The sequence below is a fragment of the Lactuca virosa genome, chromosome 8 (assembly GCF_052849685.1).
Source record: "Lactuca virosa cultivar CGN04683 chromosome 8, Lactuca_virosa_CGN04683_v6, whole genome shotgun sequence".
Lineage (NCBI taxonomy): Eukaryota > Viridiplantae > Streptophyta > Magnoliopsida > Asterales > Asteraceae > Lactuca > Lactuca virosa.
Window position 1 is genome coordinate 271,188,049 of NC_136433.1, and position 24,426 is coordinate 271,212,474.

The 24,426-nt window shown below is 37.0% G+C and overlaps 3 protein-coding genes and 1 non-coding gene across 5 annotated transcripts; 1 reads left to right on the forward strand and 3 right to left on the reverse strand.

Annotated features, from left to right (window-relative positions):
• Positions 1 to 6,993: 6,993 nt before the first annotated feature.
• Positions 6,994 to 9,109, reverse strand: LOC145133873 (Pentatricopeptide repeat (PPR-like) superfamily protein). The gene has a single exon (XM_079068828.1). It carries the CDS (start codon positions 9,053 to 9,055, stop codon positions 7,082 to 7,084), a length of 1,974 nt encoding a protein of 657 aa, XP_078924954.1. The 5' UTR covers positions 9,056 to 9,109; the 3' UTR covers positions 6,994 to 7,081.
• A 91-nt stretch (positions 9,110 to 9,200) lies between these two features.
• Positions 9,201 to 9,272, forward strand: TRNAQ-CUG (transfer RNA glutamine (anticodon CUG)). The gene has a single exon. It is a non-coding gene; the product is annotated as a tRNA-Gln (tRNA).
• An 811-nt stretch (positions 9,273 to 10,083) lies between these two features.
• Positions 10,084 to 14,033, reverse strand: LOC145129638 (putative protein phosphatase 2C 52). Of its 2 annotated transcripts, none has more exons than XM_079064406.1 (6): positions 13,808 to 14,033; positions 12,471 to 12,561; positions 11,802 to 12,137; positions 11,585 to 11,702; positions 11,276 to 11,499; positions 10,084 to 10,684 (listed from the first exon to the last, which is right to left on the reverse strand). In XM_079064406.1, the coding sequence occupies exons 1-6, from the start codon at positions 13,885 to 13,887 to the stop codon at positions 10,223 to 10,225; spliced, it is 1,311 nt and encodes a 436-aa protein (XP_078920532.1). In that variant the 5' UTR covers positions 13,888 to 14,033; the 3' UTR covers positions 10,084 to 10,222. The 2 variants fall into 2 exon arrangements, with proteins under 2 accessions (XP_078920532.1, XP_078920531.1); XM_079064405.1 differs by having other exon boundaries at positions 12,471 to 12,768; positions 13,808 to 14,030.
• A 3,580-nt stretch (positions 14,034 to 17,613) lies between these two features.
• Positions 17,614 to 22,485, reverse strand: LOC145131517 (uncharacterized). Its single transcript, XM_079066191.1, has 2 exons — positions 21,937 to 22,485; positions 17,614 to 17,766 (listed from the first exon to the last, which is right to left on the reverse strand). The coding sequence occupies exons 1-2, from the start codon at positions 22,483 to 22,485 to the stop codon at positions 17,614 to 17,616; spliced, it is 702 nt and encodes a 233-aa protein (XP_078922317.1).
• Between the last annotated feature and the right edge of the window lie 1,941 nt (positions 22,486 to 24,426).

The following is a 24,426-nucleotide window of genomic DNA, read 5'->3' on the forward strand; positions in this document are numbered from 1 at the left end:
ATTGTGTAGCCTCTCATTTGAGATACTCCAACAGTCACCATTAAGCACCTTCCAGCAAACTCAGCATTATCTTCTTTCGCCACAAAAGCCCTACCATGCGTAGGTTTGCGAACTTCTTCATCTTCAGAGTCGGTAGACCAGACCTCTACTCCTCCGAACTCATCATCAACTAGGTTCTCCTACACAATCAAAACATTCATAGAATTGTTAGAGGTTTTCTTCTTCTTTATTTCCTCCAGCTTGCGTGAATGGTATGCTTCATCATCTTCTCCATCCTTCTTCTCAGCCAGCTTCCTCAACATGCAGTCTTTAGCGAAGTGATTTTTGCCATGGCAGAAATTGCAGTCATATCCGGAGTCACCTACAAGCTTGTTCTCCTTCTTCGCTTCTTCATGCTGAGGAGCGTTTTTAATCTCCTCTTTCGCCTTTTCGGAACTGTAGCTCCCTTGCCAGTTTCGGTTCTTGGAGAAAGGGAACTTTTTGCGAGCAAACTTTTTGGGATTAGAGACCATTAAAGCATATTCATCATTTGTCAGATCACATTCAGAGAGATCCAACTCTTCTTCTTCTTCATCCACGTTCTTGCCCTTTGAGAGAAGGGCCAAAGATCCCATACTTGACACCACTTTCGTTTCCTTAGTCACTACATTTTCATGTGACTTGAGTATTCCCACAAGCTTCGCCAATAAATAGGTTTTGAACTGTTCATGAGCTTTCACAGTCGAAACCACAGTCATCCATTCGGGTCTTAGGCCATTCATAAAAGTGACCTTCTGTTCGATCACTTCTCTTCTGATTCCGTGCTTGATCATTTTGCTAAGAAGATGATTGAACCGATCGAACGCCTGAATGAGTTTTTCTTCTTGCTTTTGCTTGAAGTCACCGAATTCCGAAAGCAAAAGAGTTTGAATTGAATGCTCCAGATCCTCATCGGTGGAGTATAGCTCCTTAAGCCTGTCCCAGATTTGTTTTGCCGTTGTGCATGAACTAACTAGACGAAAAGTATCCAATTGCAAGGCAAATCTAATCATCCTCATAGCTTTAATGTTGCAAAGCAGCTTGTCCTTCTCGTCTTTAGCAACATCTTTCACGTCAATCATCAGCTGATTATACTCCTTTTGAGTCTTGATGATTCTTTCGGTTCCAGTATGAGAAAAAGGACCCACAGTGATTGCTTCCCAGATTAGATAGCCATTATCATCTGAACCAAGAACATAGTCTTCAAAGTGATGCGTCCAGACTTCATAATCTTGGGTATATAAAATCGGGATTCTCGTAGTAGATCCGATGCTGTTGGATATGTTGATGGGGTTTGTTTGTGAATCATCGTGAGACATGATGACCTGTTTTGAATATATGTCAAGAACCAGACTTGTAAAGATTGAATTAGGGTAATATCGAGATCTATGAGCAACGTCAATGAAGGGATGACGGCTCAACAGATCCAATAAAAGCGGAAACCCTAAGAATGTTCTTCAAACAGAAGAGATGCGTATGATTTACATAGCCTCCTGCTCTGATACCAACTGATGAGTTGAAAACTCTTTTAAGATCGTTTAGATTCTTAACAAGTAAATCAGAAAGTGAATAAAAGCATGAACACACAATGAATCAAACAAGTGTTGAATGATTAAAACTGCAACACCTCAGAAGAGCTCGATGAAGAACTTCTACTGTAGAGGTGTGTTAGGGTTACAGTACGATGAAAGGAAATAATAATTGAGAAGCGTTCAAAAGACGATACATGCATGAATCATAAATACTAAACCCTAATGACAAAAACACGGCTGGACAGGCCCAAACCGTGATAATACTGGACTAAGCTAATAAGCCCAATGACGCAACTCCTAGACTCAACACAAATACTAATAAATAATGATCATAACCCTTAAACGTGTAATAATGAATCAGAAAAATATAATTGATTTGATAAGGACAAAATGTAAAAACAAATAAAGAGGACGATCGAGCTAAACGAGGAAGAAATAATATAAGATGAAGAATTTCTTGTTAGGACCATACTTGAAATCATGATTGATCTCAATTATGACGATAGAGTAAGAACCGAAATGATGAAAATGCCCTCACGTGCGGAGCACAACTTACTCATCAACATGACAAATCTAATGTCATAGGGACCATGATTGCAAGGGTTTTCATAAAATGGGATATATGCAAAAAAATCTTCGTAAGGACAAAACTCATCACTTTTTCTAAACACATGGACCATTTATATAATTTTGTCTAATTAATTAATATCCGTTTAAACCTTTAAAAAGTGAGCTATTTTTTCAATAATAAATCGAAGGTTTAGCCCACATGGTCACATATTGCGAAAATTATTCAAACCGCTCCCAGATTCACTTTGCATTCTACCTTCCATGTAAAATCAACCTCACAAAAAAATGGGTTGCTGTTTAACCACCACTGCCGCCACCACCGCCGCCGCTGCCGCACACGACTCCAAAACCAGCTCAAAACTCCGTGATGCTCCTCCATCGTTGCCATTTGAAGAAGAAACAGTGAAAGAAGTCCTCTCAGAAATTCCAGTCGCCTCCAAAAAACCATCGCCGTTGATCAGTTCCTCCCCAACAAAAATCACCGCCGACTACCAACAGATTCCTCATCCCGAACAAGATTTTAAGTCTAAAAACGCTGTCGTTCAGTTGACCAAGAACCCAATTGAAGAAAATGCTTCTGAGATCTCGTCGGAGATGTATACTTACAGTGCGAGCTTTTCCGCTGCAACGACGACGACGACGATCGGAACCGGAACAATAGATGAAGATGGAGAAGTTACCCAGAAAGTAAAAAAGCTTCCGCCTGCCAAGATGGTGTCGAGAAGACAGCCGACGAACTATTCCGGCGAACGCGCCACTAGGAAAGAAAGAGGTATTAGGCCTCCGGCTAAAAGATCAGCTGTTCCATCCACGGATAAAAATCCCCACTTTCCGTCCAGAAATGTAACCACTGCACAACGCCACGGAAACGTGGTACCATCCAGTGTCATCCGACGTGAACCTCCAGCTCGGAGATCGAGATCGCCGGCGTTGCGGGGGGAAGCAGGAAAACTTACGAAAGTTAGGGAGAGAAGTCCAGTTCAGAAGTCCGGCAACCGGGTACCGGTGAACATGGCGGAGAATAATGGAAATGTTAACTTAAAGAAGATTAACGGCGGTGGCGGTGGCGTGCCGGAGCCGGGGACATGTGAATCGCTGGAGAATCCCCGTGTCTCGTTGGAGTGCTTCATATTCCTGTAACACGGGATGAAATATCTTCCTGAAACGACACCGTTTCATATGATGATGAGGTCGTTTTCGTTCCGTTTGACTTGGAGAATTTTTTGTAGAGAAAAAAAAATGATGTGACGTGAAAATGTATTTATTTTTAGGAATTTAGTTTTTTATTTTCTAAATTCTGTAATGTGTAAGTAGCAATGTTAAAATTCTGATCTTATTTGTTGAAATATTCTGTCAAAAACCGACTCTTAATTACAAACTTGTCTTCCTTAAAGAAACCCTTTGATTCGGCAAATGTCTCTTGATAGCTTAACTTTTGTCAAAAAATAATTAAATAAATAAATAACAATTTCAATGATTTTTTATAATTTAAACTAAATTTAATGAGTAAATGAGTTGTTTGTTAAAGAAACCCTTTGATTCGGCAAATGTCTCTTGATGGCTTAACTTTTGTCAAAATAAATAAATAACAATTTCAATGATTTTTTATTATTTAAACTAAATTTAGTGATTAAATGAATTGTAAAAGTTTGGATCTGACTCAATCTAATTGAAACGATCAGATTGAAACGGTTAAGACGGGATCTTACTCAATCCGATGAATCCGATGAGATTCAATCAAAGTGAGAATCAAATCAACAATTATCAAAGTGATCTTCTTACTTTTTTTTTCTTCAATAATAATAATAATAATCTAATAAATGAATTTTTTTTTTTGTCATTTATCACACTCTCATTCAATTTGCCAAATGTTATTTTGTTATTATTTTGAATTAATTTTTTTTCATATGTCATTTTAATAGTTTTTCTATAGGAAATATTCAGAAAAGTCTCATTATTTTGGAAAAAGTTACATTTAAGTCTTAATTTTTTTTTTTGAACAAAAAAACCAAAGAAACCGGATAAACCTTACACTTTAATCCTTTTTGACCTGCTGCGCAGGTCACCTATGCCATGTGGCATGCCAGGACAAGGGCTGATGTGGCATGCACATCAGCTTTTAAATGCAAAAATAGGACTTTATTTAGAAAATGAGGTGGTTGGGATTCGAACCCACTACCTCACACAGCCAAACATATTTTCCACCAGGACACCATTTCTTGATTTTATCCCTTACAGTTTATATATAATGTATTAAATGTTGAAGCTTTTCATTAAAAATGAGAAGAAGAATGGGATTCAAACCCACAACCTCCCACTAACAATTCAAACCACTTTCCACTAGGCTATCATCTTTTTACTAATAACTTTCCTCAAATTTAGATATAATCCCTTAAAACGCTGAAGCTTTTATTATTATTATTATTATTATTATTATTTAAAAACGTATATATATATAAACTTCGAAAAACAGTAATATATATGTAAACTTCGAAAAAAAAGAATTACATTTATTATTTCTATTATTATTAATTAATATATTATAATTATTATTATTAAAAATACACACATTTATAAATGTTTTTACATATAATATATTTTTCTACATATAATCACGATTTTAAAAATTAATAGTGATTATATGTATTTTGTAAAATTAAAAACGTATATATTACTGTTTTTTTTCGAAGTTTATATATATTTACGTAAATATAATAATAATAATAATAATAATAATAATAATAATAATAATAACAATAATAATAAAAGCTTCAGCGTTTTAAGGCATTATATCTAAATTTGAGGAAAACAATTAACAAAAAGTTGATAGCCTAGTGGAAAGTGGTTAGAATTGTTAGTGGGAGGTTGTGGGTTCGAATCCCATTCTTTTCATTTTTAATGAAAAGCTTCAGCATTTAATACATTATATATAAACTTTAAGGGATAAAATCAAGAAATTGTGTCTAGCCTAGTGGAAAATGTGTTTGGCTGTATGTGTGAGGTGTGGGTTTGAATCCCACCCGCCACATTTTCTAAATAAAGTCCGATTTATGCATTTAAAAGCTGATGTGCATGCTATATAGCATAGTTGACCGGTTTCTTGGGTTTTTTTGTTCAAAAAAAAATTTAGGACTTAAATGTAACTTTTCCCAAAATAATGGGACTTTTCTGAAGATTTCCCGTTTTTCTATTTTATTAAGTTTTACATAATATTTTAATATAATAATTACAATAAATCTAGTAATAAATGAATATCAATTTTATTAATGAACTTACCTTTTAATTTCAAAATTCCCAAAATTAAAACCCATTAATTTCTTTTGTTTATTTAGTTAAATTATTTGTTAAAATTTAAAAGATAAAAAACATTTCCATTATAATAATTATTTATTTTTTTTTATTATAAATTCAAAGTTTTCAAATATTTTGACATTTATATTTAACTTTTTTTTTAAATTAATTCATGTAATATATCGGTTTCACAACTAGTAATAATAATAATAATAATAATAAGTTCTCATTGGTTATTTTATCAATTGGTTCTTAGAATAATCGCAGAATTTACTTAAAAAGTTGATTATTTAATTTTTACAATTACAAATAACAAAAATAAATCCAAACACTATCTAGATATCAAGTCTAAACTACCGTTTTTAGTCTTGGTTAGTAATTCTAAATTGCTAATTATTTAATTATGATTAATTAAAATCAATAATAAATTTTAATAACTATCTATACACTACATTATAACAATACTAACAAGTAGCTCATTTGTCTAAAAAGAAATTACAATACTTTTCTGTTTACTTGAAAAAAAGATAAATACAATCTTCATCTTTCGTAAAATTAGTTAGCCCTAATTTCTATATATTTACAAAACCCAAGCTTTAAAAGATACCTATACATCACGCGTATCTAACATAAAATCACTTTTAGCTGATACGCATCTCTCCAGTATGTGCATCTTTAATCCGCATGACACTAGGGGTGCATTAGTCATTTCACAAGGGTTGTCCTGAGCATAACAAATAGAAAAAGACTAGACAAATAGAAAAAGACTAGACATGTCAGGAGAAAAAGGAGAGAGCAACAACCAAATTTTGACATGATAGAAAAAAGAAGGGTAAGCTAATCTGCTCAGATAATGTTTTTGACTGTAAAGTTGGGAACAATGTCAGGGGTATATTAGTCATTTTGCATGTAAAAACTTAGAAAACCATAAAGCCCCATTTGTTACATAAGACAAGACACGGTAAAACAAGTTATCTTGTGTTTAGTGTGCGGTAGACCGTGACCGTGAAACTGATTTAAATAAAACAAAAACAACAATTCTTTTATATGTGTAAAAGACATAAATGTCCTCCCCATACTCATCATTCAGGATAGCATAAAAGACTTCCCTACTATAGCATTGTAGTTTAAATATATATTTTTTTCTTATCAGGATATTGTACTTTGAAAAATGTGCTCCATTAAAGCAATGAAATTGTTTTGTATTTTTATTAAATTGCTATGCTTGGGTAGAATTTTCAAAGTACAATGTTGTAATAGAATAACACGGAAGTAGGATGCTATAATAAACAAATATATGAAAGTACATTGCTATTTTTGCATTTAGCCCTAAATCCTATTTGAAAAACTTTCGGGCACACTTCGAAAAATGAAAGAAAAAGAAAATGTATGCAAATTTGTAAAAAGTTGGGACTTAAATAAAACCCCGTTCCCTTGAATTTCTCGATTAAGTCATTTTTTCTGCGTTTAGTAAAAAAGAAATACTCAAATATAGCTTAGCAGATTAATGGCTTTTCTTTATTCCCGTGTATGGATAAAGTACTTGATGGATAAATGATATTTGTCAAGAGTAAGTGTTACATAAACAAAGACTATTTCTTTTTCTCGATTTAATGAGTAAAAGTAAATGACCGTTTTACCCTTCTTTGAGTAAAAAAAGAAACAACACCTCACTTGTCAACAAGCACCTTAAACTTCACACGCCTCTTAATCGTACCCATCCTCTCATACCCGATCCCAATCTTACTACGCATCAACTTCATCGCCATGTCAGCATTCCCAACTTTTCTCAAAGCATTAATCAAAACCGTACGAACCCTCCCGGGTATCTCTCTCCCTCTATCCACAATCCCATCCGCCAATTTACACGCTTGGTCAACTCTACCCGCTTTGACCAAAACATTAATCATATCTTCACAACTCGTTTCCACAACTACCCCCATTGGTGCCAACTCATCCAAAATCCTACACGCCCGGCCCACTTTACCCGATAAACAAAGCCCGGTCAAAAGAACCCTAACCGAACCCGAACTCGGTGTTACTCCATTATCAATCATCAAATCCCAAATCTTTAAAGCTTCTTCGTTTCTATGTTTTTTAAATAATCCATCCATTACGATTGTGTACGTGTACACCGTTCGATTACAACCGTCGATTTCCATCTTTTCAAAAACCGACAATCCCTCATCGATCTTCCCGTTCTTCATATACGCATCAAGAATCGCGTTATAGCAATACGAATCGCAAGTAATTTTATTGGCAACCATTTCTTCGAATAACTTTTCGGCTTCTAATAATTTCCCGGATTTCCCGAATCCATCGATTAAACTCGAATAAAACATCGAATTAATCGCGATTTTATTCTCGCGACATAAATTAAAATATTGTAACGCCTCCGATAATCGTCCGGTTTTACATAAAACGTTCACAATTACACCGTAAGTGACCTCGTCAGGGGTAAAACCGTCATTATTTAGCCTCTCGAAAATTCGTATCACCTCATTTACATGTCCGGCTTTCGCATATCCGTCCATTAAAGCGGTGTAAATAGCAAGATTACCTTTACGCCCCTTTCGGATCATGTTTTCAAAAACCATATAACCTTCCATTGGTTTTCCGTCTTTACAAAGACCTCCAATTACTAAACTATAAGCGTGTGGTGGGATTTCTAGTTCTTTTTCTTCCATTTCGTTGTAAAGTTTCAAACAAGAATCATAATCGTTGTCTGAATAATAAGCTTGGATTAAAGTTAGATAAGTGATCTTATCGAGTTCTATGTTCTTTTCCTCCATTTTTGTAAATTTCTCCTTGGCTTTCTTTGTGTTTCTGGATTTACAATACCCTTTGATCATTGTGTTATATGTTACAGTATCGGGTTTAATGGCCCCAGTTTCCATAACTTCAAAAACTTGTTCGGCTGATTCGATGAACATTGAATTAACCAAACCGTTTAACAAGAAATTGAAAGTAAACAAACTGGGTTCGATGCCGTTTTCTTTCATTTGTTTCCATACCCATAATAATTCTTCAACCATTCCGAGATTCCCAAATGATTTGATCAATAAATTTGTAGACTTTATGTTCATCAAGAAACCCTTTTGTTTAAGCTCAATGAACACAGATTTAACCCTATTTAAATCTTTAGAAACAGATAAAACATCAATCAAGAAAGCATAAGATTCAAGATTATGAGAGTAAGTGTATCCACCACCCTTTTGCTTACCTGCCCATTTGAAGAACCGATGGCACAATTCGGGCTGGTTTTTGACCCGACTAGAACTAAGAATGTAGGAAACGAAATTGGGTGATAATCTGATGAACCATATGCGACAAAACTCATCCAATTTGGGTTCCATTTGGGATGAATCGTCGTTTAAAAGATTGAGGATCTGGTCAACCCATGGTGAAGGTTTGGGGTGTAGTGTGATGAGATCGGAGGTGTCGTTGATGGGTTGAACCCATTCCGGTGGTGGGGGTGCGGTTGTGGTGAAAACCCATCTGGAGTTTGAGATGGGAAGTGGATTCGGGTCGGGTTTTGATGAATTGTGAAGTGGGTGATTAATCTTTCTTCTGCCATTTATGGACGAAGAGTGAGGTCTGTTGGTTGCGATGGGGTAGAGGGATTTCAGTAGGGTTTTTCTCATTGCGTTAAAATTGAATTTGTAGCTTGAAATTGCATCGACTTTGCTCTGAATTGAAGTTTCGAAACCTGTAATCAGGGGTTTATGAGGGTTTCGAAATATACTTTTCAAGTTAAATATGTATTGTGGATCTTTGAAATCATCAATTGGTCCTATGGTCTAGTGGTTAGGACATTGGACTCTGAATCCAGTAACCCGAGTTCAAATCTCGGTAGGACCTAATGTTATAATTTTTGAGCCACGTAAAATCCTTTCTTGTTTAACCACCTATTTTTCTACATGTTAACCTCTTTATGAATCCTCATATACCATCTTATCTAACTACTATATAAACATACTAAAATCATAACATTATTTTACACCAAAGCTCACACTAATTCATTCACCTGCCTATCTTTTTGTTATAAAAAATATCTATGAAAAAATCAAAGAAAATAAAATTAGATGCAACATCATTCGATAACAATAAAGTTGGTTATCATTATGGAAATGAAGAAAGTCCATATTTCATTCTTAAAATATTTACTATGTTGTCCCAGTCTCCCAGAGTAACCGGATTTCTATCATGATGAACTATTTTCATATAAGACGTCCGATTATATTTTTGAAGCTATGAAGGGCACTGAAGATGACCAAAAAAATGAACTCGGTAATGTGTCCGATAATTATTGCACGTAGAGCTCTCGTAGCAGAAATCCAAAAAAATGAATAAAAGAGTTGCCGATATTAAAAAAGAAATAAAAGTTGTTGAAAAATGGATTTATATTGGGGATTATGACCCAAATAGACGATTTTGGACTTATACAAGAGTTAAACCATCTTGAAAAGCTTATTAGAAATCTAATGAAAGTACATTGTTATTAAGTAAAATTTTAAAATTCATTGCTATAAACGGAAAGAGAATGTAAATAGCTTGTTTTAAATTTAAACTACATTACTGATTTACCGTTGTAGAAAATTTTGACATAATTTGTTATTATCTTTTAAAAATAATTAACTGTATTAAAACATGAGCAATTAGCAAAAGCACGAATTTGAAAACTCTTTTATATGATAAAATAATCCACATCCCACGCAATGCCAACAACCCTAGCGAAAATATTATACATTTTCCAACTTCCCAAAAAACACAAAATCAAATCATAACTAACATTAAGAAAGAAATATTTTTTAAGTCCTTGATTGCTCCTCTGAAAATCTCGGAAGTTGAACAAGCGAGTTGACTCGCGTGACCCCTTCCAAACCCGACCAGTTCTGATCTTCAACCACACCCGTTTCAGTTTCCCCATTCCCTTCCAAAACTACGTCGTTTTGGTCTTTTCTACTCTCTTCCGCCGATCTCACTGTGAAATTTCTTTGCAAAACGGGTTCAGGATTCTGACCATCATCCGATTCACCAGCATTACTTTGGAGTGTGGCGGAAGAGAAACCGTGTTCTTCATTATCGGATTCTGAATCCATTTTTCCATCTAAGAACAAACATACAACCGCACAATCGTCCATTTTGGATGTCGGGTATTTGGATTTCCATTCACGGGCAGCTGAGTCAACCAGCATCCGGGCAGCTGTTGACCGAGTTGGAGATGTGGATACGATTTCAATCACTTGTTCGTTGCTCAAAACATCCCAAATCTACAATAGACGTAACGTCAGCAACGTGGCACGAGTTCAATCATCAAAAGGGTAAAACAAAACAAAACCAACTTATACTGCATTTGGCATGCATTCAACTGAGATTGTGACTCATGTCAATAGAATAAATATCACATTTTTTGTCCTACACAAAAAGGTGAAACAATGCAGGATAAAGACTCGATTTTGATATCTTGTCTGTGTAAAAAGACATGAATGCCCTCCACATTCGCCACATCGAAAATAGCCTTAGAAAGTCTGTCCAATCCATCATATATAATGCAACAAACGCAGCCTTGCTGCGTTTGTCACATGGTACAAGATTTACCTAACAAACTTTCTAGGGCTATTTTTAATGATGCGAATGAGGAGGGCATTCACGTCTTTTTACACAGACAAGATATCAAGATCGAGTCTTTGTCCCGTATTGTTTCACCTTTTAGTGTAGGACAAAAAATGTGATATTTATTCTATTGACATGAGTCACAGTCTCAGTTCAATGCACGCCAAATGCAGTACAAGACAAAAGTTGTTTATGTTTAAGAGAAAAAAAGGAAGCAATGAATTTGATTAAAAAAAATGTCTATGTACCCCATCGGAAGCAAGAACAATGAACTTATCACTTTCTGTAAGAATCCTATGAGAGACTTCAGGAATTGATATGACTCCATATTCCTTCAAACAAAAATCTCCAAAAGCTCGTGCCATTGCTAGCCCCGGTGCATCATCAAATGGTAACCAAACTCTCGGGACCTCCGGTTCATCTTGTAATGCAAAAACTCTCCCTTTACATTTTTTAATCCTTTCGGCCTCTCCTATAACATGAAAATCAAGTTAGTGTAGTAAAAAAATTGACTAAATAAAGATTTAAAAAGATTTGTTATTTTTTTTTTGTCATACTTGGAAGATCGGGCTTTAGGTCAATGGTCAACTGAATTGCTACGAGTGAATCGTTGGTATCTTTAGATGCCATGATGGCACGTGAATCTCCGATGCTTCCCATAAAAAGATTCAATCCCTTAAATTCAAAATGTTCAAAAAACTCTATTAAGACCTATCGGCATCAAATCCATTAAATAATAAAAAAAAACATTAATTTTGTAGAAAAAAACGATACCTGTTTAACGATTGTCACAGCGGTGCTTCCACTACAAAAACAATCCAAATTGGGATGAGACTTTAACTCTTTATCCATTGCTTTATAAGATTTTAAAAAAGCTTCTCTCCATAATAACTCCGGTTTTTCCTCCTCACAATCATCCGCCTCTAATCCATGATTTTCCCCATTGCAACAAATAGAAGTAGTAGACCCTTTTTTCTTTGATTCATATGAATCAAGAAACGAAAACAACTTTACGGGTAACGTATCACGAACTTTACGCGCAACAAGATGTCCGTGGGGCCCATGCCCATCAAATACCCCACAAAATGTCACATCCTCCGCCATAAAATCCTACAAAAAGATTCCAAACCATAAATTACAGGTTCGAGTCTCAGCAGCTATAGCTATAACCACAGTGTGGGAGTTTCAATTCCATTGTGGATTGAGCTATCTGACATGTCAGTCATCTAGTGGGCCACAGTGTACCTTATTAATTGACATATTATGTCAGTCAGTCATCTAGTGGGCTACAATGTACCTTATTAATTGACATGTTATGTCAGTCATCTAGTGGGCCACAGTGTACCTTATTGATTTATATCTGACATGATGTTTTTGGGACAGAGTGTATCAGCTCAAGGGTTACTAGAAAAATAACAGAACAATAAAAAAAGACAAATTTACCTCCCACACGATCATTGCATCTTGGTTTATTCCCTTACGACCTTGTTGAGTAAAAATGCAAGAACTTCGGCTCTTCCCATTTGCAAAAATCCTATTGGGTACAGAAGAAGTGTGGTGAAAGGCACTCACATGATCGGAAAATGTTCTTCTTGTTCTCTTTTTTCCACCACTACCCCTACTACCCGTGGAGGCACAACACCCCATTTTCAATCTTTCGAAATCCAGTCAACAAAAGAAGCAAAAACTTGTTGTGAATTTAGATAAAGATTCGGAAAACTTGGTCAAAAGTCAGAAACTTCTGAAACGACAATCAAGAAAATGGTGTGGGAATCAGTTTGAACTTACGTCAAAGATACAAATGACTACTTTATAACAAAATACATTTATATAATGAATAATTGCATGTGAACAAGATTTAGATAATGCATAGATCATGTGACGATTGAAAAGAATCTTATTATAATATAACAACTGGGAAATTTTTATGGGTATAAATGTAGTCATGTGAAGACGACAAGAAAAGCAAGGAAATAAAGGGAATATGATCAAAAATCATGGAAAATAGTCAATTGACCAACGCATAGGTAAGCAAAGTTGTATTCTTGGTATCTTATTTAATAATTAATATAAAAAAGAAAAGAACAAAACTTATCCAATAACTGTGTTTAGTTCAAACATGTTATGACAAGTGAAAGAATTACTATATAATTGTAATGCATACAGAAAGAGATAACCAAGATTCTTTCTGTTGATTATAGCGCATTTTATTTTTATATCCCCTGAAGAATAATCTTGAAAAAGCACAAATAAAAAAGGGTATCAGCAACAATGCTCAATTTTTGGAGCCTAAAACTTTCAAGATGATATAAAATCCAAGAAGAATACCAAAATTCAATCTTGTCACGCTTCTCCCCTCTTTCAAATGTATTTCCACCATACAAAATCAAGTTTTTTGAGTGCAACGCTTTAGGAAAAAAAACGAGAGAATAAACTCGAACAATCGACAGATCTTTCCATTGAACATACAAAAGTTAGCACCAAATCGGGCATAAATTAAAGCATGAATCACTTCAAGTAAAAGAAGCTATCGACTTTTCCATTTCTGTACACCTTCTAACACACAGAAAGCAGCTCAAATTCATATTTGATCGAAAACCCACTACAATTAAAGCGTAAATTAAGAAACCCAGGTCATATACACCGATTAAACTACTGAAATGATACAAATTCAGCGAAATAAGAATCCGCTTTTCACAAAAAGGGAAGGGGATTTCAAATCAACTTAAACTACGAAAAACAGGTAAGAAAAAGATGAAATTTTGGGAGGAAAGAGGTACCTTTGTGAACGATTACGATCTGGGTGTTGAAAAAAGAAGTAGAAGAGGGGAAAGCATTGCTGGTTGATGGACAGTTGCATTAATTGTAAAAGCGAGATGAGAGAGAGAGGCTAAGCTTTGTTTACAGTTACTAAAGGCTATGGCGATGAATGGATGGATGGGATGGGATATAAATGTCAAGTCCAAGTCTACGTTTAAAGTTTAAAACCAGGCTCATGGTGTTTGATTTGCAGCGTGATTCTTGTTGATTTCGAGGCCACCATGTTCTTTATAATTGTTTAATGGAATGTTTTAAATTATGTTAATGATTTAGAGCATCTAACGATACAGGGGAGTTTTTCAATATCTTTTATGAAAAAAAAAAATCATTCTTTATTTTATAACAATAAAGTTTTTTCAAATAAGAAAATAATCGTAATAACTTTTTTTAATTTTTTTTTACTGTAAAGCAGCCAAAAATAGAAAATAATCTAATAGCTAGTATTTTTGCAGATAACTATTTGCAAAAATGTGTGTTACTACGATTGTTTTTAGCAAAGGGATGTCATTTTGCTCGGTTTGTCAAGAAATTTATGGGCGTGTTCGGCAAAATTAGCTGGTAGCGGGTGATTTGTAGCGGGTAGCTTGTAGCTTGTAGCATTTTGTTAAACGCTACATGAAGTAGCATTTGGATTTGGAGCATTTTGGAGCATTTTGTTTAAACTAAACGCTAGAAGCATTTTGTTTAAACTAAACGGCAAAATTAGCTGGTAGCGAACGAGACTTTCTGTTCAATACGGAGCGTTTTGTCAAAAGCTAGAAGCTAGAAGCTCTCAAACGCTCCCAAACGCTCTGTGCCGAACACGCCCTATATAGGTTTTCGTAGTTTTGTCTTATGAAAATATAGTTTTTTCTTAACTTTAAACCTTTCATACAAATTTCGTTTAAGAAGAATATTTTTTTCATGGTGTTCTATGTAAAAAAATGTTATTTATAGACATATCACACTCCAATCTTGGATACCAGAAAAGCATAACTTTTAGTTTCAAAGTAGGGATAATGATTTAAAAGGGTAATATATTTTTCGATTTATATACATTTGGTCACTGAGTTTTTTTTTTCGTCCACATTTGATCATTTAATTTGTTTAACTATACACATTTAGTCCTTATGACTGTTGGTTCAGGTAAGTCGGAAAAATGACTTAATAGGGTGTACACATATAGTCCTTTATATATATATATATATATATATATATATATATATATATATATATATATATATATATATATATATATATATATATATATATATATATATTGTTTTGGTCAAAAATTACACAAGTACTAATCAACCAAATTGAATGAGAGACTGTGATGTTCAGATTGTGTAATAGCAAGTAGTAAAAGAAAAGTGACACGATGGTTTACAAGGAAAGCTCTTGATCCTTGCTAGTATCTCCGGCATAAAACTTTAGGAGGTAATAATGATCACCTGCCTTGATGATTTTATTGATATAAAGTAAAGATTACAATGAGTTCTTAGTATGAATGAGTAGAGAATTTCATAGAGTAAGCTTGAGCTAAAGAACAGTGTGTCGTGTGCAGATTACAAGTGTCAATTTATAGTCTAATTTAGCCAACAAGATGTCCGATATTCTCGGGATCCTCTATGACCAGCTTCACGAACGTTATTTGACCAAGTATTCCGGGTCTTTAGCATAGTTGAGATGATTCTTCGTTGAGAATTGGTATTCCCCTGACTACTTCTGCACACGTGTTAGTTATAGACAAAATATGACCGTTATAAATATTGATAAAAATAATAACGGTAATTAACCAGGATCCTGATACGGTTGAGGATCCTGGATGTTTGAGGATCATGGATATAGTAAGGATCCTGGTCCCAACAATTACCCCGAAGTTATTCCTGAAAATATATGGGTTAGTTCCGTAAATATTAAAGGAATAACTTAAAGTAAATAGGTAAGAGAATATGGGATAGTAATTTTCAATTTTAACCCATAACGGCTAGGTGATTTAAATTCCAACGGATAGTTTACTAGCCGTCTAGCCGTTAGCAGTCAAATCATATTAACCGACTATGTATAAATATGAGGGATCATTTTCATGTTCTCGTATCCGTTCTTCTTTGCTTTTCTTGTGCCGTCTTGCGATTTAGAAGGTAATTTTTCCTCTAGACTTTTATTCTACCATGGGTCGAAAAATGGCGGTGTCTCGTAAAAGCATTTTGGCCCTCCCTGACGATGATTTCGTTGATCAGGGGATCCTCTCTTATGAGGAGTCCTGCTCTTTTGGTGACGACGATATTGAGTCTCTAAGACTCGCTGGAGCCTTTCCTTCCGGAGTCGTTTTCAGACCCTTTGATCCCTTTATTCAGCCGGACTTTGTCTCTCCCACTTGGGTGTGCTTTCCTAAGTGCCCCTTCTCTTTAGGTTTGAGGTATCCTTTCACGGGAATAATCTCTAAATTCTTTAAGTTGACCGGGATTTCATATATCCATGTCATGCCTTTTATTTGGAGGATCCTTTATTGGATCGATCAGATAAATCAGTCGAAAGGCATGGATATAAGCCTCTCTGAGCTGGCCTGTGTATACGATCTTACAACTTTGGGAAACTCCCGATTCCTCCTTAAGGTCAAAACCTACAAGTCTCCTTTAATCCTGAAAACCAAGCATAACGATGGGGCTTGGAAAGGAAGATACTTCTTTGTGAGACGTGAATCTATTCCCGGTTGGGATCTCTTGCCCCTGGATTGGGTTAAGAAGGGTAGGATTTCAATATTTTCCTTTGGGATCCTGAAATCTTATGCCTATTTTGTTTTTTTGTTACAAGTTTCAAGTTTGGAGAGCTTGTTGTCACTGCTAAGGATTCAGAGGATAAGATTGCCAACTTTTTCTCTCCCCCGGAGGCAGATAGATCTCTTAAACTTAACCAGTTCAGTCTCCAAGAAGAATCTTCCACCATAGCTTCTATGGCTACAGGTACGCATCTTTTTACTTTCTGACTTCAAGTAGTTGCCTTAAGATCCTTGATCTTATTAGGATCCTTATGTTATGTGCAGGTTCCAGGACCGTTCACTCCAATTCTCGCTTCGCTCTAGCTGACCTCGAGGATGATATGACCAGTGACCTGGTTAGAATCAAGCAGGAAAAGTCTTCTGTTGTGGTTCCTCCAAAGAAAGTCCAGCTCGACCTGGTTGTAAGGACTCCTGGATCCCGAAAGAGAAAGACTTCTGGGGCCACAAATTTCAGTCTAGAGGGCCTCAATATTGAGGATGCTCTTGGGAAGCTGACCTCTTTTTCCCAGGCTGTAAGTTTCATGCATGAAAGAATTTATTTTTCATACCTGTTTTTCTTCCTTTGATGATCTCTGTGTTTCTTCCAGGTCTCCACTTATACTTCTCAATACACGAACGATCTTAGGATCCGGGCTGAGAAGGTCGAGTACGCTCTAAAGGAGCAAGAGAAAATCTGGAAGGCCACCAACGAAGATCTTCTCTAGAGGGTAGAGCTGTTGAGCAAGCAAAAGGCCGAGAAAGAGGAGGAGCACCTTGCAGGCCTTGAGGAGGTGATAGCGGATGTGAAGGCGAGCGTTGCTGTGGTTATCCTGGAGGCTAAGATCAAGCTGGTGAGGATCTTGAACATTCAGGATCTTGGGACGTGATAGGATGGTGTGAGGCATTAGCCAAGCTAACCAGCAAGCCTGCCACCATCACTGAGGATCATGTAGTGTGGCCAGGAGGGGAGGAAGAGGAGAAGAAGAAGGAGAAGGCCGACGATGGCCAGGTTCAGGTCTAGGCCTTTTAGGTGATTAGGGCAGTATAATCTTTTGATGTTAATGCATGGCATTTGTAAGGCTGTAGGCCTCTTTGTTTTTGAATATAATGGTTTATTTCTTTTTGTCTTTCTCTGTTTCCTGCATAACACAATACTAAGGTCTTTGCATGTTTAAGATCCTAAAAAAACAAAATGGATCAATAATGATTAGTCAAACAATAACCGACTTTGTTAAACAATCTAAAAGTTTCTTGTACAAGTTTATTGATTAATTTGCAACTCATAAAAGTTTCTATTACGCTTTTGGAACTTCTGTGAAAATAACGAATGACTCCGAAAGTTCATATGTCAGCGATTAATTCAGGATCCTGGAAAATTCAGGATTCTTGGTTTTAAAACTTCAAAATTAAGGAAATATAGAACCTGATTGTCTTCGGGTTTCTCCTTAAGTCTTTGAGAGTTTACTGAGGGTAAATTCCAACTTAGGAGAGAATTTTGGTTCAAATTTAGGAACGAGGTCCTTTACCAACAAAGGTTGATGAGGATCCTTAAGGGTAAGGATCCCTACCATCAGAGATCCTAAAGATTTTGGATCTTGTAAGGGAAATTTATCCTTAGGATAACATGTTTATAGACTTAGACAAAATAGATAACATGTTAATGTTATATTCTGGGGAGGATCCCTACTTGAGATATAATTCATTGGGTAGGTAACATGAAAATGTTACAATCTGACCGGATTTTCTGGGGAACATTCCCAACGTGTGACAGCATGAAGATGTTATAGGTCTTGTGTAATTTCTGGGGAAAAATCCCAATCTTTGATAACATGAAAATGTTATAAGCCTTGAGTAGTTACTGGGGTAAAATCCCGATAACATGAAAATGTTATAAACCTGGAGTAATCATTGGGGTAGGATCCCGATTTCTGGATAACATGAAAATGTTATAAACCTTAAGGATCTCAACTTGTGTTCAAAGATAAGAGGGTTTCCAAGCCACTGAATCGTGAAATGATCCCCTTATCCGTATCCCACAGTTAGATATCGTGCGTCCAAGCGAGGTGTATAAACCTTACTTTGTGTGAAAGAGGTAATTAGCTCTTTAAACCTTAGAGGGGATTAACTACCCTTAGGCGTAGGAGAGATGATCAGTCTCTAGCTTGTGTACATGATAGTTTAGGGATTATATTGTTAAATATAATGGAGTTTACAAAGTATTGGGATCTTTATGTGTCAAGATCCTTATGCTTCGGGGTGTTCAAACTTGAGAATCCAGACGTTCCGGGATCTCCGATTGTGAGGATTCCGATGTTTCAAGATCTCCACTCTTGAGGATCCTTAACTGTATGTCGTTCTGCATAGCAAACGTTAGCTAAGGGTGGGCGTTAGTCTAGCTAACGCCCCTCCAATGCTTAAGTTAGTAATGTGTTCGAGGAGAAAATCAGTAATAATAAAAGTTTTAAGGTAAAGGACATGTGTACCTTGGTTTTGTTGTGGATCATTCGATCCTACTTACATGTAGTATGCTTTAAGGTGTGTGGCATTCCAGGATCTTGGCAGAATGTCTGCTTTGAGTGTTGCTAGCCAGTATGCTCCTTTTCCTGCTTCAGCATCTACAAGATATGGTCCTTCCCATTTGGGAGCCAATTTTCCTGCACTAGGATCCTTGGTGTTTTGGAATGTTTTCCTTAATACTAAGTCTCCTATTTAAAACCTTCTGATCCTTATATTCCTATTGTAAGCCTTGGTGATTCTTTACTGATGAGCAGCAATGCGTATTTTGGCAAGATCCCTAAGCTCGTCAATAGTGTCAAGATCCTATGCTAGGATCCTGTCATTATTCTCTTGGTCTTGCAGCAAGTATCTTTCCGTTAGGATCACTACTTCAGTAGGGATTACTGCTTCTGTCCCAAACACCAAGGAATAGGGGGTCTGACATGTGGCTACTTTGGAAGTGGTTCTATCTGCCCATAAAACGAGAGGGAGTTCTTCTGCCCATCTTCCCTTCTTTTTGTCCAACCTTTTCTTCAAATTGTTAACTATGATTTTGTTGTTGGACTCCGCTTGACCATTAGCTTGGGGATGAACAGGAGTGGACATTATCATTTTGATCCCCAACTTGTGCAAAAGTCTCTTGTTCTTTTGCTAATAAATTGGGATCCATTGTCGCATATGATTTCAGTCGGGATCCCGAACCTGGTCAAGATATTGTGTTTAATAAATGATACTACCTCTTTGTCTCTCACCTGGACGAAAGCTTCAGCTTCAATCCATTTGGAGAAGTAATCAGTCATCACCAACATGAAGAATTTTCCTCCTGGGGCTACTGGCAATTCTCCTACAATATTCATCCCTCATTTCATGAATGGCCATGGGGAGATAATATGATGTAGAGGTTCTGCCGGTTGGTGCAGGATGTTGCTGTGTCTTTGCAAGCATCACATTTTTGAGCATGTAGAAAGGAGTCTTTCTTCATGGTTGGCCAGTAGTATCATGTTCTCAGTATTTTGGAGCAAAAGGATCTACCCCTGATGTGATTGCCACAATCTACTTCATGTATATCCTTTAAGACTTCTGTAGATTCAGGATCTTACAAGCATCTTAGGTATGGACCTGTCATAGATTTTTTGTAAAGTTTACCTTGTATTAACACGAATCTTGAGACTCTCGTCCTGAACGCTCTTTCACTTTTTTCTCCTGTCGGGATTTTGCCATTTTGGAGATATTACATAATGGGTTGGGTTCATGATCGTGGACTTCTTTGAGGATCATGTTCGTCGGGATCCCTTTGAGGAAGGATCCTAGGGTCAGGATATTCAATAGTTACGATGCTTGTCGGACGCTTAGGATCTTCTGACTTGTCGGAGAGGGTTTCTATAGCTAGGGTTATTATGTGAGTTATAGGAAGCTTCGTCTCTGGTGGGATCCTAAGGGAGGATCCTAAATTGTCTAATGCATCTGCTTCTGTGTTTTCCTCTCTAGGAACTTGGGTTAGGCTAAAGTTTTCAAAATCAGAAGCTAATTTTTTGAGGATCTCTAGGTATAATGCTAATTTTTCACCTTTCACTGAATAAGATCCATTGTAGTGATTGGTTAGTAATAAAGAATCAACAAATACCTGAAGATCCTTGATTTGAAGGTCCTTAGCTAATTGTAGTCCCATGATGAGTACTTCGTATTCTGCTTCGTTGTTGGTAGTGTTGAATTCACAACTAACTGTCTGGGGTATGATGTCCCCCTGTGGCGACTTTAGTATGATCCATAGGCCTGTTCCTTTCTGATTTTGAAGCTCCATCTGTGAACATCGTCCATCTTCCTAGGTGTTCATCTTCTAGGAGTCGCTTGGCTTCCATGTCTACTTCGTTTTGTAGATCATCACTAAAGTCAGCCACAAAGTCCGCTAATGCTTGTGATTTTATGGCGGATCTTGGTTCGTATCTGATGTCAAATGTGCTTAACTTCACCAACCATTTTTCCATTCTTCCTGACATTTCTGGTTTTCTCATGACATTCTTGATAGGATAGTTAGTTTTTACATGTATAGTGTGTGTTACAAAGTAGTGTCTTAATTTGGTAGAAGCAGTTACTAAGGCAAGAATTAATTTTTCGAGATGAGAGTACCTGGTTTCAGGATCCAGGAGACTTTTACTTACATAGTAGATATGATGTTGCTCCTCATGAAGATCCTTGACCAGAACGACACTTACTGCGTTTGAGGATACTGAGAGGTAGAGAATAAGTGGTTCTCCATCTATAGGTTTCACTAGTAGTGGAGCAGAGCTTAGATATTTTTTCAGTTCCTGGAAGGCTTTCTCGTGTTCCTCCTTCCACTCAAATTTCTTTTATTTTTCAAGATATCGTAAAAGGGCTTGCACCTTTCTGAGGATCTTGAAATTAACCTGTTGAGTGCTGCTACTCTTCTGGTTAGCCTTTGGATGTCCTTTGTTGAAGACGGGGATCTTAGTTCCATGATTGCTTTTATTTGTTCTGGGGTTTGGTCGTAGATTTCATAGAGGTTTTGTAGCATTCTTTCGATTCGTGTTGATCTCCCATAATCTTCACTGTCCCCCCACAGAGTGGGCATCTTCACACACTGATGGTATATTGATGGAACCGCTTTCATCTCGTGGATCCATGGTCTACCTAGTATCACATTATAAGAAGACAGGGTGTCAATAACACAAAAAATTGTATGTAGTTTACCCCTTCTATATATATTGGTAGCTTTATTTCTCCAACTGTGTGTTTTGTTTCCCCGCTAAATCCTATGAGGACTGAGGATCTTCTGACTATCTCTGATTCTGGGATGTTCATTCTTTTCAGCGTGTCTAGGAGTACGATATTGACCGAGGATCCTCCGTCAACGAGGATCCTTCTAACGAAATGGTTGGTCATGTATAGTGTTATCATGAGTCTGTCATTGTGAGGATCCTGAATTCCTTCCATGTCAGTCTCGTTAAATGTAAGTTCTTTTTCACTGCTAACCATGGTATTCTTTCGTGGCCTATCCTCCTTTTCTATTTTGGAGACCTTGGCGTGTCTTTTAGCCTGAGAATAAAAGGTACCACAGATGTTAGATCCGCCTGAGATAATGCTAATTATCTTAGCGTCAAAGGGTGGAGATCCTGGTTTCTCCGGGATCCTGTGATCATCCTGGCTGTTCTCCTTGGATTTTTCTCTTTTTCTCCTGAGGATCTCTTTGAGGTGTCCTTTGCTAAGGAGGTAGTTTATTTCTTTTCGCAGAGCTATGCAGTCCTCTGTCATGTGACCAAAGTCTTCATGGTAAGCACACCGTTTAGACTTGTCTTTCCAAGCGGTGGACTTGCTGTCTCTCTTTGGCCATCTTGCTTTATCTCCAAGATCCTTTATAACATGAATTATACCTGAAACATCCATAGAGTAACAATAGTCAGTGATATTAGGAAGCTCTTCTTCTTCTTCTCCATCTTCAAGGGCATTAACCCTGTGATGATTCAGTTTGGAACAGGGCTTCGATTTGTAGGATCTTTGAGTCGAGGATTCGGCCTTCCTGTTGGGGTTCTCACATTGATCTGAAGAGTTTCTTCTCTTCTAGATCTCTCTATCCTCTTCGAGCCTTATGAACCTCAACACCCGACACCTGACTTCATTTAATCTTTTGCATGGGTTCATCGCAAGGTCTTCGTAGAAGGGTGAATCCTTTCTTAATCCCATTTTAAAAGCTTCCACAGCGGTGGCCATGTCAATGTTGGGGATGACAGAGCTTCCCTACCAAACCTGTTAACAAAGTCCCTAAGTTTTTCCTTAGGATCCTGAACCACCTGGTAAAGATCACTAGTGATCTTCTCGAAGGTTCTGTCGCAAGAAAACTGGTTATTAAAGATATTGACTAAGTGTTGAAATAAAGTAATAGAGTATAGGGGAACGTTTAGTAGCCATTTGAAGGATGATATTGTAAAGGTCGAATCAAAGCCTTTGCATAGGCAAGATTCCTTCAAGTGCCCTGGGATGGGAATGATCTCCATCATTTCTCTGTATTAGGCTATATGCTCTTCAGGATTTGTAGTCCCATCGTATAGCTTCATGATGGGAGTTTGGAAGCGCTTAGGAATTTCGGTATCGGCTATCGTCGGAGCAAATCTCGAGATCCCGTGGCTTGTAGGGGATGCTTCTAGTATTGGTTGGACCACTCCGGGTACATTGGAGATCATTTGTCTTAATTGTTGAAGTTCCCTAGCCATGTTCGGGTTTATTCCTGCATCAACATTAGTGTAGTTAGTATTAATAGTATTTTTGTTTAAGAAGTTACTAGAGTCAATGTTTCTAGGAGTGTTAAAAGGCTCATTGAGATCATTGATCATGGACGCTCGGTTGTCCATAGTTGCCTCCCGGGGTGACGCCACAGTGGTAGGAATTGTGTCCTTCTGGCGATTTTTCTGAGGATCCTGCATTATTGAAGTCCAGGATCCTTGGTTGCACAACTGTGGGCGTAGTTTCCTGGGATTTCTGAAATTCTGCCTTCATCCTCTCCACTTCTTTGAGTAGTGCTCTATTCTCCTCCTACTGTTGGGTCACCTGTTGCGTCATTTTCCTCATCATAGCGAAAAGTTCTACAGTAGTGACTGAGGCAGTCGGATCCTGGAGCCCTAAGGATCCCAAACGTCCTGGATTAGCGATTGTGGGGGTGCTTTTCTTGGAAGTGTCAGGCGTTTTCCTCTGAGTGGGGGGTCCACTCGGAGGAGGTGGTAGGTTTTAGGTTGGAATGGAAGGAACATAGGACGAAGAGAGGATCGGTTGTGTAGACATGATTTTTCGAGGATTTTGAACACCACGGCCCCACGGTGGGCGTCAAATTGTTTTGGTCAAAAACTACACAAGTACTAATCAACCAAATTGAATGAGAGGCTGTGATGTTCAGATTGTGTAATAGCAAGTAGTAAAAGAAAAGTGTAACGCTCGTAGATCAGGGCTAGTCAATTTAGAGACGATAAGCATCAAAAATGACTTTTTGATGGAAGATTATCTAGAAGGATTAATCTTAACTAAGTTGTAGTATATGTTACAAGGATTCCGTACATATAAAGAACGCCGAAATCCGAGTTATAACGAAGAAGTTATGACCTGTCAAAGTTTCGCGACAGAACCGGCACGACACAACGCGACGTAAATAGTGAATTTACGTTAGAGCGATATTTGGCCTTAGCGATCTAAATGAAAGTCGTAGAATACGTTAAACCGAGAGCGTGCATAAAAAGAACGCCCAAATCTGACTTCGTATGAGGAAGTTATGATTTTTCGAAGTTTCGGCTTAGCAGTGTACAACCCGAAGTTCGAATATGGGATCGATCGATATTTAGA

What these genes read in the sequence shown, in the direction of transcription:
- LOC145133873 (XM_079068828.1), bottom strand. Translation starts at nt 9,055, where the DNA reads ATGAGAAAAACCCTACTGAAATCCCTCTACCCCATCGCAACCAACAGA.
- LOC145129638 (XM_079064405.1), bottom strand. Translation starts at nt 12,674, where the DNA reads ATGGGGTGTTGTGCCTCCACGGGTAGTAGGGGTAGTGGTGGAAAAAAG. An exon ending in ATGCAATGATCGTGTGGGAG is followed by an intron (nt 12,138 to 12,470) that starts GTAAATTTGTCT and finishes ATCTTTTTGTAG; the next exon opens with GATTTTATGGCGGAGGATGT. An exon ending in CTGTGACAATCGTTAAACAG is followed by an intron (nt 11,703 to 11,801) that starts GTATCGTTTTTT and finishes TTTGAATTTAAG; the next exon opens with GGATTGAATCTTTTTATGGG.
- LOC145131517 (XM_079066191.1), bottom strand. Translation starts at nt 22,485, where the DNA reads ATGGATGTTTCAGGTATAATTCATGTTATAAAGGATCTTGGAGATAAA. An exon ending in TCGTTGACGGAGGATCCTCG is followed by an intron (nt 17,767 to 21,936) that starts GTCAATATCGTA and finishes TTGTTTTTTTAG; the next exon opens with GATCTTAAACATGCAAAGAC.